At 40.7% G+C, this 18,576-nt stretch overlaps 1 protein-coding gene across 1 annotated transcript in view; it reads right to left on the reverse strand.

Annotated features, from left to right (window-relative positions):
* LOC111235208 (cGMP-dependent protein kinase 1) overlaps positions 1-1,909 on the reverse strand; it is a 78,860-nt gene extending 76,951 nt beyond the window's left edge. Inside the window, exon 1 of the mRNA XM_022763576.1 lies at positions 1,343-1,909. Within this exon, the coding sequence (XP_022619297.1) occupies positions 1,343-1,599 (257 nt within the window). The 5' untranslated portion in view covers positions 1,600-1,909. The remainder of the gene's footprint in view (positions 1-1,342) is intronic.
* Between the last annotated feature and the right edge of the window lie 16,667 nt (positions 1,910-18,576).

An 18,576-nucleotide genomic window follows, 5' to 3' on the forward strand; every position in this document is an offset into this window, starting at 1 on the left:
CTAATGGGGGGGTCACAGTGTCTCTGACCCCGCGGGGCGCAGGTCTCCTCCAGACACCGTTGGTACCAGGAGAAACCGTGTCATCCCACCATTGCTTTTTTTGCAAACGCAAACAGATTTACTTCCGTTTGACTGTGCAGTGTATGACCACATGCAATCAGCCAATGTGTCCACTGAAGGACTATTCAAGCACTTTTTGTGCCTCATCAGCTGAGTATATAGGCTGCGCATAATTTGAACATTTTCAGAATGAACCCTGGTCCCATAGAAAGGTCAACAATAGATGATTGGTATATCTTGTTAGTCATTTATTCTCTGTGAACATAGGTCATTCATGACCTCTATACCTCATTCTCTTCAAGTATTTTCATTTCTTTCTTCTTGGCTCACGACTGGACTTCAGTGTTTGTTTGAAAGCACATCGAGCATCAGTTAATTAGTGCAAATAAGGACCTGTCCTGTCTGCAATTTATTAATGCAAATGAAGATTGAAGTGTGTGTGTGTGTGTGTGTGTGTGTGTGTGTGTGTGTGTGTGTGTGTGTGTGTGTGTGAGTGAGAGAGAGATATATCAATATAACAAGTAATTTATGCTGATGGGATTCTGATAATAGAAACGGAGAAGAAAATAAATTAAAAGATGAAGAAGACTTTTTTTTGCTTACAGCTAAATCTAACTGAGTAAACTGAAACAAAGTGAAAGTATAAGATACTACCTGATGACCATTCAAGTACAGGCCTCACATGAAACCCTCGAAATCAGTTCAGCTATAGGCTACTGTGAAGCTAAAACGAGCACCTAAAGGTGATGAAGGAAGCATATGGTCAAACAAAGCGTTTTCTAATGGAGTATTAAATATCCTCAGACATGCACTTCGGGTCCTCAGCGTCCAGCTACTAAAAGCCAATAATGCATCGCACTTCCTCCTGTCTGTGTCCTCAGGGACTGCCGTGATGGATCTGATCAATTAGGAGCTCTTTATGAAGCTCGCCTTTGAGCTGCGTCATCGGCCCCCAAGAATGAAAGTGCTCGTCCATTCATGGCAAACATCTCCAAAGGTAGAAAACAGACAGAAAAAAGCTGTGTGGAGACATAGGACACAAAACTACCACAAGAAGTGTGTTTGAAAGTAGATGGTTGGCGCGCAGCACTTGCACATTCATTTTCAGCCACATTTCTGTTAAAAAAAAAAAAAAGAGTTTTGCTTCCTACAGTAGGAACAATATCGATTCAAATCTTTCATGGCTAACATTTGGATTCAGGTAGTGTAAAGAAAAACACTCAAAGAGATGGGACACAAAGCTTCCACAGTAAAGCAACACCGCCTGCTCAAACAGTCTTACCAGTCGGACTTGGCATATTTCCGAAACGGCTGCCTTGACAGGTCCTGGTGCGTCTGAGGCTCCGCGGAGATGCCCTGCGCCCTGCGGGTCCTCGGTCCAATAAGTTGAGCGCTGGGCAGAACAGACTGACATTTGTGCAATTTTCTCTTCAGTTCTTGAATCTCGTCTTCCCTGTCCGCCAGTCGCCTCTCCAAGTCCCGTATCCGCTCCTCCTTTAGCAGCAGGATCTTGGCAAAGTCGTCCTCCAGGTCACTCATGTCGAAATCTGCGTTAAACTTTGCCGCGATTCCCCGCGATGTGGACAAAGCAATTAGTAACTCCCAACAGTACTTGCACAGGTTGTGAAAACGGTCACAAATAGCCCCTTAAATACGCGCAGAATAATGATGCTCCGTGAACCCCCTTCACTGCCCACTTGTTTATTTCAGAAGAAAAGAGCAAAGCGGTGTTTAAAGCCGGGGAGCAGACGATTGATGGAGCTGCGCTACGCTACAGTCCACCAAGCCTCCGGGGAGCTGCTGATGATCCTTCATTGAGAAACCAATTACAGCAGCTCTTCCTCTCCGAGGACGCAGGCAAGCCGTCAAACTGGGCACTAAAGAGTCGAGACAACTCCTGTAGTTCACCGCCTCTCACCCTGCAAACACGCCACAGAGGAAACCCAGTCCTGCTGCTGTCAAATATTTGTTTACCGTCTATCTGCGCAGCCCTCTTGGCCCTCTTGGAGCGACAAAAGTGCAATGTTAAACACCCAGACCCCCCCCCCCCCCCACCCCCACCCCACCTTGCCTATGGCCAAAATCAATTTTCCCGCACCCTTACTCGCTTCATAGAACAAGACAGAGCTATAGCGTGTTTGCAATGGTCACGTTATATATGGAGTAAGCACACATCAGTGAAGTGAAAGTAATCTCCCTATAAGGCAAATGGTCCTTATATCAGCTTGAAGCTTATCGGTTGGTGGTTAAAACTATTGTTATGGTGATTTATTCAAATCTGATCTCATCTTATATGATTTCAAACAATAAAAAAGTGTTTACAAAAAGTAAATGAATAAACAAAGGATATGGATTTGAGGTATCAAATTGAGGCACATTTTTTGATAAACAAAATGGTGCATACAATGAAATTATAAACTCTACTCAGAAACTAGTCTAAAGTGAACAACAAAGCAGATCAACCATAGTTTCAGGGGATAAACCAACATGCATCCAACATTAAAGTAAAATTAAAGTCAATTACACAACAGATTCAGACTGTGTTATCTTACTGATTAGAGTAATCAGTAATTACTTACTCTGGCAACATTGCTCATTACTTTCATCTTCAGTGCGCTGTGTGGCCTGAAGAGTCTTTCAGTAATACATCATCACTTCTCTCACTGCAATATTAATCTCCAAACTCAGCCAGTCATTTTTCATTCTGCTGCCTAAATCTATTTCAACTCAATTCATTGAGGAAAAAAAGGGGAGCTCATGGGCGCTAGGGGGATGTTTCATTAACATTCTGGGTTAAAAATAGAGAGAACAGATCTTCCCCTTGCTAGTGTAGTTCAACATATCTCACCCTTGTCTAATGCTCGTCTTAATTCTTATTATCCAACCTCCCCTCTTGTTGGGCGAGAAATGAATGCTGGAAACCGTGGCCATATGTATCTATTTGCAGAGTTTTATTCCACTTTGTTTCCTTTACTTTTTAAATCTGCAGCTCTCCAAATGCATCTTGGAGGAGAATATTACCATTATAACTGGTCGTAAGCCTTCGTCTCCCATGTGTGCTTGTGATAACCCGCCTTAACGTTCACCTGGCTTGATAATTGCACTGAGCGCTATCAGGTGTAGATTGCAGTGGTTCTCGTCATGGTTCACACATATGATCTGCCTCTTTACTGCTGCTCCTCTCAACGAGTGTGTTACATGTTTCACAGTTATTGTGCGCAGCAAAGTGAATGCAACCAGCATTCAAAGACAAGGTGAGGACTCGGGTTGTGCTGTTATCAGTGTGGAAAACAGTGACTGATTAATTATGTATGCAGCAGACACTGTGCCCATTATGACAGTGGTCAATTAAGTGTCACCTTCTGTGACCCTATCCATATCCACAGAGAATATGGTTGCAGTGGAAAAGCACTACAGATATCCCATTCAAGAAAAGACCATTCATGCATTTGGACAAAAAGAAGCAGAATATCATCAATCAGGTCTCTTTGATCTTATGTTGTTACAAAAATCAATATCGGCTGTCAGTGCCTGTACCTATACACACTATTATGTTATCACCATGGCACCATCATTGGCTCAAAACGTGTTTTTTTCCTCCACACTTCACTATTTCCATGTTTACACAGAGTGAGTTATGCTGCACTACCAGTTTGAGCTTGTGTTGTCTGAGCGCTACATGGGTCACCTCCCTTGGATGTTGTGGCTTAGGTAATGGACAGCAAGTTAACCTTCCGGGCACCTAGAGATAGATGCTCTGACTGCACACAAGACTGGCTGTTCATGGGCGTCACTGAGTTCGTGATTGCTGAGTCTGGCTGTGCTGTAATAAAGGCTTCATGTGCTGCTTTTGCAGTGTTTTTAAAGCGTCTCTGGGCACAGAAAAGCCGGTGCCCTCTCGTTCGCCTCAGGGACAGATCGGCTTACCGAAGAGAAGAGGGCAGACATTAGTCACTGTTTTCCTGTAATACACTCACACACACACGCGCACACAAGAAATAGAGAGAGGTATCTTGGGTATACCCAGACATATGCTTGCACATCATTATCACCCACGCACACTCTCGCATACAAAGATTTATGTAACCATCCACAAAGCTAAAATCCCTGCAGACACACAAACATGGTCATGCCAGCAGCCTGTATGGAAACCTAAGAGGGGATTACTGTAAGTGCAATGGTAGGAAGGGTACGTTGCTATGTCTCAAGAGAATCGTCTCCCTTAAGCCCCAACCGTCTTTGATACTACATCTGACTGTGCTCTCGGTGTCTCTGCTGCCAGTCCCAGTGAGACACCACCAGCTGGCCGCCTGCCTGGCCCTGTGGTCCCAGGAGAGGTGAGACGAGCGCTGGGAGAAGGTGAAAGAAGGAGAGAGAGACATCATCATAGGAGAAGGACAGGAGAGATGCCTTAGCCTGGCGCAATCTATTTCCGTGCCTCTCCAGTCCCATAAAAAAAGAGCAAATCCTGCACTTAAGCAGCAGTATCATACGCCGACTTCATATCTCATCGATGTAGTCTCACATTGTAACATGATATCACGTCCAGAGCTGCAGATTGATCACTCGACTCACACTGGAGATGGATAGAACCAGAGCTCAGGAAATTGACTTAGCAAACGCAATAATGATACTTCCTTCCTGCCATCCTGCATTAGCACTGTCAAAATCAGATAGGTGAGGAAAGAGTGTATTGCACCTTTTTTTGTAACATTGCTCGTGCTCCAACTGACGATTATTTGCATTATTGATTAATACATCAATTAATCTGTGAATATTCTCAGGCAAAGGCAGCTGGACTTGCGGTAGGTTCTTTAATAAGAGAGTAATCATCTTTAAAACGACTAAGTATGACTACTTGTATGTGAAGGTGGACGCCCGCAAACCCACAGAGAACTGTCACTGACTCTGTGCTTACACTCAGCGTTTTAGCTTTTAACTCGTTGTTTGGGTTTTACGGGCCACAACTTTACTGTTTTGGTTCATTCTCATGACTCTCATCAGCGTTGTCTCCAGCCACACCAGGCAGTTTTCAGCGAAATAAACGCACTGCGCACTACCTGCCCCGCAACAAACGGCAGGCAAAGAAAGTGAGCAATTAGTCGGTGAACATAGTGGAGCATTTGGCAGCTAAAGAGCCAGACATTTCCCTCAGGAGAAGGGGGAGACCAAAAATAGAGCTAAAAGGAGGAGTGAATATTGGATTTAGATTCATCAGGTGGACACAAACATACTACAAATACAAATGATAATGTTGCTCCGCATCTGTTGAATCTGTAATGAGGCAGTCTCTTGCTGAACAGTTCACCATGTCAACTTAAAAGGAAATAATTCTTCATGTCTGTTGCGTTTACAAGTTGTCTCCACAGACCTATGTGGAAAAATTTTTATGTTTGATTTAAATCCAGTTAGCTATGACCCAGTGCCTCCAGTTTTAAATGAGTTGTTGAATCATTTAATTTATTTAAGTCTATAAAATTCAAGTCGACATTCAAGTTGACATCTTTAAATTGCTTGTTTTGTATGACCAACAGTCCAAGACCCTAATATTTTATCTTAAGATTTGAGAAGCTGAAATGAGCAAATGTTTTTTTGCTTGATAAATGACTTAAACTATCAGTTGATTAATAAAATATTGTATTGATTGTTGTCTTGAAACACTGCTTTAGTAGTAAAGTCTAATTAAAAGAGACCAAACTAATGTGGAGCGTGGAGTGTGAGAAGAGGTGCTGGGTCTGGTGTTATAGCGAGAAGAAATGTGTCTGTAAGGTGAACAGAAGGTCAGGGGTCACTGGCTAGAAGTCCACATTCCCGTATTCTTCCAGGTGTGCTGGGTTAGTAATGTTTTTAATGACAGTAACATGTTCGGCAGCCCTGAGAGCTCACACCACTGCCACAACACAAGAAAAAGGAAGAAAACATGATCCCCAATTTGACACTGCAATAAGTGGCATTTAGAAAAAATTCATAAAATGAATATTTTAAGTTTATTTTTGTTTACTCGTAGCATGAATCAGATATTGCAGATATTTGCATTCAACACATTTAAATAAGATGCTCTGCTCTAATATGTTGCTGTATTTGTTTTGTGATGATTTCCAATCTACCTAATCTGGATGGAGATCATTTTCGTTTTAAAAATCCATTTTAAAATGAAAACATTGTGTTGATGTAGCCTTAAACAGAGGTTCTGGCCCTGGGGACCCCTGACCCCTTGGGGTCTGACCTCTGTGCCTGTGCCCAGTAGGCCCGTTCAGTCCTTCATCTTTGAGTGTGAGCTAGCCTGTATCTTTTATTCAGCTTAATTATGCTGTTGTTTTCTTATATTTGTACTCATTGCATGTTTCTCTATTTGTTTTGGTTTTTTCTCTATTATATTTGCAGGGCATTTCGTTATGCTGCATATATGTGAAACTGAAGAAGATATGTTCTTTATTTGCTTGTGTTTTGTCTATTTGACTGTGTTTTTCTTTTAGTTGTGTGTGAACTGTCAGGGTCACTGATTGGGTCAGTAACCTTGTGACAGAGGAGAGAATAACAATTTGGGAAATGAAATATTAATTTCTCACACACAGAATAGGTATTTCATATCTATTTAAACAAGCAAATGATTCATAAATGGCCTTTGTTTTGGTGATGTAAAATGAAGTGGCATGAGAAAATGTTGAAAAGAAACACTTGTTTTAGTCTGTTTATCTTTTCTAGCCATTATAAGTAAATAACTCTGAAAGTGTTTGCATCAAGGAGACGTGTGGTAACCGGAAAAGACATGAGATGGATATGAGCTCATTTTTCTGGAGAAATGGGGAGCGAGGGGGGGGCTGTGCTACCCTGTGCTCATTCAGTCGAAACAGCATTAGTTTCTGCTACTCCAATAATTCTTAGGCATAACAGAGGTGTCTCTTTTCAAGCCTGTCCCAAGCTGTCTGACACTATACCAACAAGGAGCCACAACAAAACGGCTGTGATGTTGTCATCGCAGAGAAATCGACTGCCTACTTTTCTGTTTCCTGCGTGTGTTTATTTTAACTGCACCGTGGCATGTGATGGTTTAGAGGTCAGATACGCAGGTTGTGTTAATGTGAGGATTTAACCTCAACAATAAATAAAGTAGGGTGGTGATCTGGCTTTGTTTACCCATTTAACTCTCTAATTTGTGGTGTATACTTAGGTATTTAATCATTAATTCAGGCCCTCTGGGTCATCAGATCTTGTTGATCTAGTTCTTATTTTGGATCAAATCTGGTGCCACATCTATACAAAAAAAAAAAAGAAACATTTTGCACTCATCAAATTATTGATAGGCATCTAGACTGATGGACAAAGCCTTTACTGTATTCAATGAAAAGAGACATGTTACATAAGCTGCAGAGAATCCCTCTCATCTTTCAGGCTGTAAGACAGCAAATAGCCATTTTTCCTCCCCGGCTGGCCGTGCAGCTACTGCACTAAAGGAACAAACTAATACAGTGGTAGAGAGGTGGGATGTAATTGATGGTTCTGTGTGAAGTGAAATGACCCTGTTGACAACTCTAGCTTACCTCAAGCCTCAGGGCCTCATACATACATGATCACTGTCTCACTCTCTCCATCTCTGCCTCTCTTCCTATGTGTTTGTGTAAATGTAAGTGCATGTGTTTGAAAAGGTCATCACCTGTGACACATTAGAGATGAATAATTGCCTTAGAGGATGAGTTGCTGTGACTTTTTCTTGGAGCTCCAAATGTGTTACAAAGCGTGGTAGTCTGTCTCCAGAGAATCCTCTTCTTCTTGTGTGATAACTTATAAACACACCTGAGTAATGAGTCACATAACTGGAGAGCTGGGACCCAGTAGCATGCCGTCATTGGGCTGTTTGCAAGGAATGCATTTAATGGAAGCTAGTTGGAGAGAGCACGTTCCTCCCCCAGTGTAAACCATACCATATGGAGTCTATATGTCAGGCTTTAGGCCATTTTCTTCTGCAGGGGTCAGGAGAGAAATCTTTCACATACAGTGAGTTGATTGTCCTGGTAAAAGCCTTAGATTTAGGATGTTTTCTTACCTATTTAATGTTCTTCTCAACCTTTAGGTCAAGCACATTTCGAGCCTTTCAAGCACATTTCGTGTTGAAAAATCTGTTGCACTTCACTCAGATGAAATATTTTAGGCCAAAAAAAGCACAGCAGTTTCCAAAATGAAACCTTTGTTCCAGGAAGCAAAATCATTCTTAGCTTGTGGCCTGTTTGTGGTAGGTAGATTGATTGTATATTTTTCATGATTAATTATATATTTTTGATTTAGTAAAGTTTTACAGGGCTTACTGAACAGAATGATATAAATTAAAACCTCAAAAGTCTGATGACAGTATGATAAATCTCACATTATTTCACTGGATATTTGCTGATTATCTACTTTTTTTTTTCTTAGACGTTTCATTGAAAACACAGTCCATAATTAGATAAAAACAGGGTGATGCTTATAAAATTGGTTAATCATTGGTTGCAACTCATCCACAAAGGATGTATTTAGATAGAAGTATATATATTGAAGTATAGGAAATACAATTAAAGAGGATAAGTCAACAATTGCTTGTAGAAAACCACATAAAGCGGATCCATCGCTCAGATAAACAGTTGAGCTTGAGTCTGATCTGGTTCTACAAAAGCTGAACTACAGATAATATGCTTTTTTTTTCATATCAGTATTATTATTTTATATATTTAAATTTTGTATGTTTATGTTGTATATGCAATGTTTATTCAGCTTTTAGTGAACAAGGACATCTCTATAGTTTGGCAGAGGCACATAATTAATAAACTGTGCTAAGCTGAAAAACAAAAATTAAGTTATTTATTTATTAGTGCACAAAAACCTGAGAAATTCTGAACAATTATTTTCCAGTTTTTTTTTTTCTGGGTTAGAAGGTCCTCTTAAAAATGAGATTCTTGTAAAGTTTTTACAAGGCACCTTACTCCTTACTTTGCTTCAGGTGAATAACTGTCATGAGATGGGAGAGATGATTTATGTACCTTAGATTAAAGTTTTATATAACTAAGGAGGTTTCTTAAGCAGAGGAGAGAATAGCTGCAAGAAGCCGAGGCAGGACAAATGTTCTCTAAAAGCTGAATGTCAAGAGGTTTATAGTTAATCTCATCCAGTTTCTCACTCAACCATATGAATAATAGACATTGTAAACTTAGTTTAAATTTAAAGTTTCAGGGATTCAGAGACTAGAAATAAACACTGAAAGCACATAAAAACAAAGATCATAATGACATAAATAAGAACAGATCTTAAAACAACTGATCACATGGGAAATGTCAGATTATTAATACATTAGTTTTTAGTGTTTAAGTCTTTGAATCTGCTGTTTGAATATCTTCTGGGAGGTTCTTCTAGAGTTTGTGAATCATCAGACCAAAGGCGGTAAGAACTTCATCACAACAGCCCTATGAAGGATTGCCAAAAAAGGTCAAGAATAATACTAAATGGTCAAAGTCTCAAACCATTTCCACATTGATTAATGATAATATCACCTCATACATGTAGACAGAGGCATTGTATGTCAGCTGGAGAGGACTGCAGTGCAGCATTATTAAAAAATGTAGCTTTAAAAACAGCTTTGAAACAGGGATTTTCATTTTCAAGTACTATGGGTAAATCACAATTGAACACTCATAGGTTAAATTGTCCTCCATCACACTGTGTGTGTTATGAATGAATGGGAGGAGTGCAGACATTGTGACCAATGGCAGCATCTGAGAAATAACATCATGCCTCCTCAGTGAGATGAAAGGTTTTATCTGCTCCTATAGCTCCACCCTGCTCTGAAGATGCTCCTGATTCACTTCAAAGCTCTCTGAGTGTATTGCATCATTAACTGCTAATAACTCCCTGCATTATGTTCAGATTAGCATGTGTAGCAAAGAGGTAACTACAGTGGTGGAAGAAAAAGCAATATAGCAATGAAAAAATACTATATTACAAGCAGAAGTCATTATTAGTTAAATGTAACTAAGTAAAAGTATGTATTATTAGAAAAAAGTATCAAAATAAAAGTACTCAATGCCCCCTATTATTAGATTATTCCTACTGAAGTGTAAGCAGCATTTACTGCTGTAGTTAAGGTGGAGCTGACTTTTAATTGTTTTGTGTAGGGTTGCAACTAACTTTTTTATTATCCATTAATCGTCTGATTGTTGTTCACATCAGTCAATCATAAATCAGCAAATTAAAACCTCAATTTGTGGACCATGATATTTTTAGGCATTTTTGCATAAAAAAAACCAAACAATAAATCACTTACCAATATAGTTACTTTAAACTAATCTAATCATTTCAGCACTCATTTTATATGCTCATATGTAGTTTGATATATAATAATGCATCATATTTCATAAGCTCATCACTTGTTTTGTATGTAAAATGTTAACCTGTAAAACTACACTTACTATCAAACAAATGTAGAGGTAAAACTTATTAATATATACAATATTTCACTTTGATTTATAGTGGAGTAGAGGAATAAGGTGTGCCTCAAAGTATAAGTCCCTCAAATTTGAATTTAAGTACAACAATTAAGTAAATGTACTTAGTTATGTATGGATAGCTAATAGACAGTAGCACACTTGCAGTTGTGAGCTGCAGAAGTCTAAAAAAACAACTATTGCACCCCTGAATTCCTCTGGCACATGCCTATCTCTGCAGGGTTCCCAGCACACTAAACAAGCTTTACACAACCTGAGGAGGGACATAATGTAAAGTCGGTCCAAGCGTCTGGAGCACGTCTTCACTTCAGCATGCTCATAAAAGTCAGCGCCGCTAAAGATAGACACAGGCAGTCAGAGGGACTGCAGTAAATCACTAGAGGAGACCCCCAGGGTGTGACGAGAAAGGGTCCTCAGATGGTGTAGCTTAACTTGCTGCCATTTTGCTTATCTTCCGCCTGTCACTGAACTAAACCCCCCCCCATGACGTGTACTGTAACCTAAAGACATGGCTGTATACCGTTTTGCTTTGCAGTTGTATGCTCTGAAATCTCTTACGGTGCTTTAATGCTTTAAATGCTTTAAAGATTTGTCATACCTTTAATATACTAATACTCCTAGTATTAGCTTTTTAGGAGAACCCTCTCCTCTCTCCTGCCCTCACAGTTGAATCTGGCTGCTTTGCGCCCAAAGGGCCTCCACATTCCCGGCTCAGCTGGACATGCAACAGGCCACCACCTGCAGCATGTCAACAAACTACACAGGGATAACAATCCCCCTCTCTCTGTGAAACCATTTACCATCACCCTAACTGCAGGGTGCTGTAAAAATCTGAAAAAGAGTCTGAAAAGTACTTACAGGTCTTGTTAGTGAATGCTGTCAAGTTATAAGTGAAGAATAGAAACGGCAGAGGCAAAAAGAGGAGTAATTGGAAAAAAAAAAAGAAAATTTAATGTTAACTTGATATACAGCAACACACAAGGAGCAGAGAAGAGATTATACTGATTAAGAGACAAAAGACAAAAGAGAGATGCTGAGGATATAGATGATACAGTTAAAGCTGAAAACAAAAGGCTGATGTTTTTGACTGACATTTGCCCATGGCTGTGCATGCTCGCAGTGGGGGAAGGAGAGACACCGTTTCTTGTCTCAGCTGTCACTTCTGAGCCTGTGGTGGGAAAGTGTGTGAAAAATGCCCACACTCTGCCTCTCAGTCACATCCTCATGCTGAAATACCCCACCCACCACCTTGATAAAACCGCTCTTTTGTTTTTCTCCATCGCTTTGTGTTGTTGTCATCGTTGTCTTGCTCAGATTGGTGTGAGTCAATGTGTGGCCATTAGGATTTTGAGTGTTTTCCAAAGTAATCCTGTTGAAAAGATTGAGTGACTGATAAAAGAAGCAACATTAATTTTCTTTGGCAGCTGAATGCACCAATCTGCTTTGATGTCTGATTCAAGAAACCATCCTTCAGCAAGAAGGAGTGGGCTCACTGCTTATTACTTGCAAATACAATTTCCATATTTGCATAACAAAGACGAGACTGATTGATATTAGGTGAGATTGAGATCTTATCTGCAGCTCCTGTTGGCTTGTTGCTGATTTGCGCTGCGTTGCAGTTGCCTAGTAGCCAGCGACGCCCTCTTCATTTCCAATCGACATCACATGGCGCCAGAAGAGCTCACCCAGAATAACTGGACAGGCCTCCAGAGGCAACTGCTCACTAATGTAATATGTACGAGCTGAGTGGCCATCCCTTTCATGGCTATCACAGCAGAGTGTTAGTGTGAGAGATATTAACAGAAACAGAGACATTCTTCATAGACGCTTGGATGAATCTGTGCCTATATTACATAACAGCGTTCAGTATCTTCATCCTGCATTTAGTCATGAGAGACTCTTCTGACTTTGCAAATGCAGTAAAAATCTGACCATGTTTTCTGGATGAGAGCATATCACTGTTCACCCCTGCGAGAAAAGAAAAAAAACAGAAAACTGGTGGATGACTCAGCCTGAAGGAGCACTTTGAGAAATCTGGTTCAAAGTCAGGCTTGGCTGCTGGGAAACACTCCACGTATTCATGTTCCAGGCGTGATCACTCTTCATTTGCGTGTGCTGCAGTAAATCAGCCATGCAGGTCACCATTATAGCAACCCTTTAACTTTGTACATACTCATCAAGACAAACAGCATCACTCGGTGGACGTGCTCATCATCCCATGTAGATTTAAATTTCAGCTGCAGTCTGTCTTTGACATGGCTTATAAAGCAGTGATGAGCAAACATATGTGTTTATTTTTTTCAGATTTACCCTATTTGCTCATGAACCCCTTTTCTTTTTCTGAGTAAAAGTTAACGTACCTACAGCCAAAAAAGCGTGATTGCCCAACACAGTGGACTTGGGAGGATCAGGTACATAAATCTGCTTTAAAAAAAAATACAATAAAGATGAAACAGTGACTGAACAAGCTTTTACAGGCTCTGCTTTGAGTTTTTTAAATCCCTGAATCGAGCAGCTACAGAGCATCTGAACACAGTCTCCCCTCTAAATATCAGATTACAGATTCAGACGAAGACATTCAAAATGACCATGTGCTTTGGTGCTCCACTGAACTACAGAGGAGCATCCTGTGAACCTGGAAGTGCTCCAGTATTTTGCTAAAGAACACTTTGTGCAGGGTGAATACTTTCTTGCTTTCACACTCTCTATATATGGTCATTATTTTGTGTCGGGTAATTTTTTCAAGAAGTGAACTAACATGACAGTCACATACAGCGTTACATAAGACTTTGTAGAGTCTGTACTTATCATTGACATTTCCCTGTTTCCCCGTCTGCTGACCAAATTTTTTGTTCTTCTTTCATCGCGTCCAAATGCCATCCCAAAGCTAAAAAGTCACAATGTCATCTTGGATCAAAGGCATCTCTGTCTGTGGCTTTTTTTTCTGAGAGGGGGTGCTTTTGGTGTCTGAAAAATGAGCCATGTGTAGTCGTCAGTCAGACAGCAGGGTTTAATACAAAGCATGAAAATACAGCAATTGCCAAGAATCATCATCAGTGCTGCTCACCATCCCACTGAGAATCATCAGAGGAGCAGAAAATAGTAGGAAGGGGGAGGGAGGCCCTCTTTCAGTCGACATTGCAGTTGGCTGCTACATTTCAAAATTATTCTGTATTGATTGCCTTCCTGCTGATGGGCCTTTCAAAGCCCCTTCAGGTCTGGATTCTGGCTCAATACTGATGGAAAAAAGGAACTTTATTGGAATTTAGACACATTAACTTTTCACTGTGGGCTTTTACAGGACTTTCTCTAATGACCAGCAAGTAATGCTTAGCTTGCTGCATGAAAAAAGGCATGCTCAGTTTCCCATAATGCCTTGAGAGCCGTGTGCTGTAGGGACGAGGTCATTCAGCAAATTTTAACTTCCTGTGTGAGGTCAGGTGACAGGACACAAGCCCACAGCAGGACACACTGCTGCCGTGGTTGGGTTGCCCTGAGCAACGCACGTAGGTGATGCCACTACCTGTCATCTCTCCCAGCCTGAAGCCCAGGACGCTCTGGATTAAAACATCAAGAGACGTGGCCTTGTGCCAACTAATAGCCAGCAATATCCGCAATGTATTTTTTAAGATCCTGAAAGATCTACTACATTAAAGCTGCCCTAATTAAAAGTTTTAGATCAACAACCGGTCAAATAACTATGTGTAATGTGAAAGGGGTCACTTGGGGGGGCACCCTGACTTTTTTTATTTGGTTCACTCTCACTGCTGTCGTAGCATGTTGTTGTTGGCCACAACAGCCAGCTGTTTTCAGCTGGAAAAAAGCCACAGTACACTGCCTGTCAAGCACCAAATGACAAATTTAGAAACTAGCTGGTGAACATAGTACAGTATTTAGCAGCTAAAGAGCCTGATATTTCCATCAGGAGCTAATGAAGAGCAAAACAGAATTGAATTGAATTGAATTGAATGAATGATAATGTTGCTCTGTGTCTGCTGGATGTGTTACTAGGTAACTGTTTGCTCACACATTCAGAATATTAACTTTGTAAGGTGATAACATGTCAGTGTTGTGTTTACAGCCTGTTTCACTGCCCCCAAAAGGCCAAACAAAATAATTTAAAGCAGGTTCAAAGTAAGTCACTGAAATACGCAGACAAACTATATCCATATTACTGTGATCAGTAGATGCCACAGTTCAGCAGTGTGGTCTCATCCAATGACACTTTGACAACCATGATCTTACGGGAATCAGCATGCCATCTGCTCACCCGAACATGTTGGCATCATGGCCTATTTCCAAAATCTCTCAACAAAAATAAACTACTCAGCAGCCAGAGATAAAAGTGTCTGTTCAAGGATGATGCATCGAAATCCGGCCTTCCAGGTAGAGCGGTGAGATGACCGAGGATGTCTGTGTTTGTTCAGTCCGCTGTGCCAGCAATGGTGGTGAACACTGTCGACAGATGGCTCAAACAGTTTCCATCAGTCATGACAGTATCCCCTCAGTTGCTGTGAATTGACGTTTGACTTGTTACATCACAGAGTGTGACATTCTCTGAGATGATTCCAGCTCGGCCTGGGACACCATCCAAGATCATAGAAGGTAGAGGAAGCAGAGTCACAAAGTGTGTCCCAACTTAACAGGATAGCGGTGGAATTTGACTTACAGCCTCAGAGCTTCTAAGAGCACGACATGGCCTGGTGGTGACCTGCACTACTGAATATCACCACCTTGTCAATTTGGCTGTTATGACTGCCAGTTACTGGGTCACCTCTCCAGGGGTAGATGGGCTGAAACTGCAACACAATTTCAAGTGGTCAGAGTCTGTAGGGAGTGTTGGCCCAACTGACAGAGCATGGCGAGATGAGCGAGCTCTGAAGCGAGAATAAACTCAGTGGTTTGCAGGGAGGGGATGACACAGCCGCATATTTAAGCTCTGGTCATTTCATGGTTCTTGAGATGTGTGTGGAGTCCTGATGGTGGAGGGCGGGGGGGACATTACATCTCACCAACACTGATAATGGTGTGTGTGATGAAATCATTAGAACTGTCAGCAGCAGCAGCCACGTTCGTTCTGGGCCTGAAGTGCTTCGTTGATATCTAGTCTCTTGAGAGGAAAATTCTCTCTGTGTAAGAGCCGTCCAACTGTGTAGTGTTGTTTCTCTCCTGACCTCGCAGTACCTCAAATTTAGTTAGCAATAAAAGAGATATAAAAACTTATTTGAATGTTTTTGAATGCTGCCATTTATCCTTTTTGCAGTCCTTCAGATCCATGCTTGCAGCAAAGTAGACCAAAATAAAGCTGCTGTATATTTACTACTTGGCAAAAATTGATATTTGTATAATAACAATATATCAAATGGTAATGTGAAAACAGTGTGACAATGTGAAAGAGGTCTCCGGTAGTGAAGCAAATTGTCATCTGAATCTGCAGTTCCCTTTAGTTTTACAGAGCTCATTGTTTAGCTTTGTTTTGTTTAGTCAGAACGTTGCAGGCAGCTGTTTTCAGTGCAAATACTCCAAAAACTGTGTAAACTACCTGCTCAGCATGAAACAAAAGACACACGGACACAGTTAACAACGAGCTGGTGAACATGTTGGAGGATTTAGCAGCTAAAGAGCCAGATATTTCCCCTAGAAGTTTAGAGAGACCAAAAACGGAGCTAAAAGAAAAAGAGAATATTGTATTTACATGTACATAAATCTGAATCAATGAAAATGTTGCTCCATACCTGGTGGATGAGTAAATAAGCAACTCTTTGCTTAACAAGTTCAACATATCAACTTAGATGGTGATCATGTCAATATTATGCTCACAAGTTTATGCTGCCCCCAAGTGGCCAAAAAATCAGTTGTTGCAGGGTGAAGAATACACAGGCAAGCAACATAACCTTTTTACACCTTAGATATCAATCAGAGGAAGATATGCATTCTTATTTTACATGCACCACAAAAACACTGCAGCAATACAAATGAAAATACACAGATGTGTGGATGATTTCATGTTCAAGCTGATAACTTATTAATCATTATAAGACATCTAATAATAAATGCACTTCATGCATGTAAATGCATGTGTATTTTTATATCCATTAACTATCACCAGTGTAATCACAGGAGGGAATGAGAACTACAGTCTAGAACATGATTGTATACACCGTGGCAGTTTTATGACCCAAATGTTTCTTTCTCATACCACCCCCTTTCCAAGCCATCCATTAATAGAAAAAACTCCATTTGCACTCCAACAACATTATCTTCACAGACTAAGTATGGTATTATGGTGAAACACTGCGGCACTGCTGAGAATAGAATAGAATTTGCTTGTGAACCCATGAATCAGGGCGTTGTTTCTCTTGGCTTCAAAGCCTTGAGAGAGGGTAGGTTAGTCTATAGCCACAGACGGTGTGTTTTGAGGCAGTCATGTAACTGTAAAAATAAAGTTTGCATTTTCATATATTGAGGAATGGTCAGTAGAAATGTTCTTTAGAGAAATGATTGATGATGGACAACAGAGCAGAGAGAGTGACAGGATTGGACAGCGATAGAGCAGAGGCTGTGTTTTCACTGGCTATCACACTATGCAAAAAATACGTAATTACTGAAACTACCTGAGTGGAAAAACACTTCAACATAAAACATTTTACCACAGCAAAAACTCAAATCAAATGTCACATCAAGTGACAGTAATTAAGAACAGCATGTTTCCTGTACACAATACAGCCTGTACACCTGCATAATTAAAATATTTTCAGACAAATTACACTGAACTATCTTGAGAGCATCACTCTGGCCTATTTAATGAAGTCAGCTGAAACTAGTAGATGTTTAGAGCACACACACACTCACTCCTCCCTCTCCCTCATTTGACTGTGTACAGTAGTAGTGTGTGGGAGTTTTGCTTGGCTGGCCAGCACTGTCTCTCCAGGGTGCCAGCAAATTCTCTAGCGAGCTGAAGAGCCAGCTTGAAATAAATATATGTCCGTTTTCAGCCAAGGAATTGTGAGGACCTCTTGCTCTTTTAGCAAGCAACTGCAGAAAACTCCAGGGGTGTACCCAAACCCCCTAGCAACATAATCTAATTGATTATAGCATTGTCCAGGCCGGAGACAGGCGCAAAGTACATCTAACAAGGACAATGACTAGTACAGATGGATTCTGGACCAACCATCGTCTTATTCTTGTAATTATGGCCGTCAGACTAATGCCCGCAAGAAGACCAAGGAAAAAGCAATGCTGCCCCCCAAAAAAAGACAGACCTTTTGTGGACATCACTTAACAAGCTAAGAGGGAAGCTCATTCCAGAACCAAGTCCTTTGTCCAGCGCCAGGGAAGGGAACTCAAAAACAAATGGTGGGTAGAGAAAGCCTATGAAATTCAAAATCTTGTAGAAACAGGTAACACAAGGTGTTTCTTTAATGCCACTAAAGCTGTTTATGGTCCCAGCTGCTAAGGATCCAACCTCTTCTGCTCTAAGGACAGACAAACAATGCTGAAAATGGATGAGGAGATCAAGGTTGCAACATCATCACCCACACACAAAAATATCATTAGTACATATATATATATATATATATATATTAAAATAATCTAATATTAGTATATATATATATATATATATATCAAAAACACTGATGTTTTTGCCAGGGTGTACACACTTTTTGGTTTGTCTATGAACATAAAAAAGACTGCAGAAGAGTTTTGAAAACTCTGACCTGCTTGCAAAGACCATGCTACTGGACTACAAGGCAGTTCCCTTGCCCAAATACCTGCAAATACCTGACTACCTACAACAGGCATGTAAGGGTCCTGGAGTGCTACCACCAGAGATGCCTGTGATAAATCTTGCATATCAACTGGAAAGACAAGCAGATCGACTTCAATGTTCTCGAGGAAGTACACATCGATAGCATTACCACCACCATTATTAAAACACCAGCTTAGATGGACAGGCCATGTAATTCGAATGCCTGACACACCACCAAAAACAGGTCCTCTACTCAGAATTAACTGCTCGCCAACAAGCACTGGGAGGTCAGATGAA

This window comes from Seriola dumerili, unplaced genomic scaffold (genome assembly GCF_002260705.1).
Source record: "Seriola dumerili isolate Sdu_G_001 unplaced genomic scaffold, Sdu_1.0 BDQW01000478.1, whole genome shotgun sequence".
Lineage (NCBI taxonomy): Eukaryota > Metazoa > Chordata > Actinopteri > Carangiformes > Carangidae > Seriola > Seriola dumerili.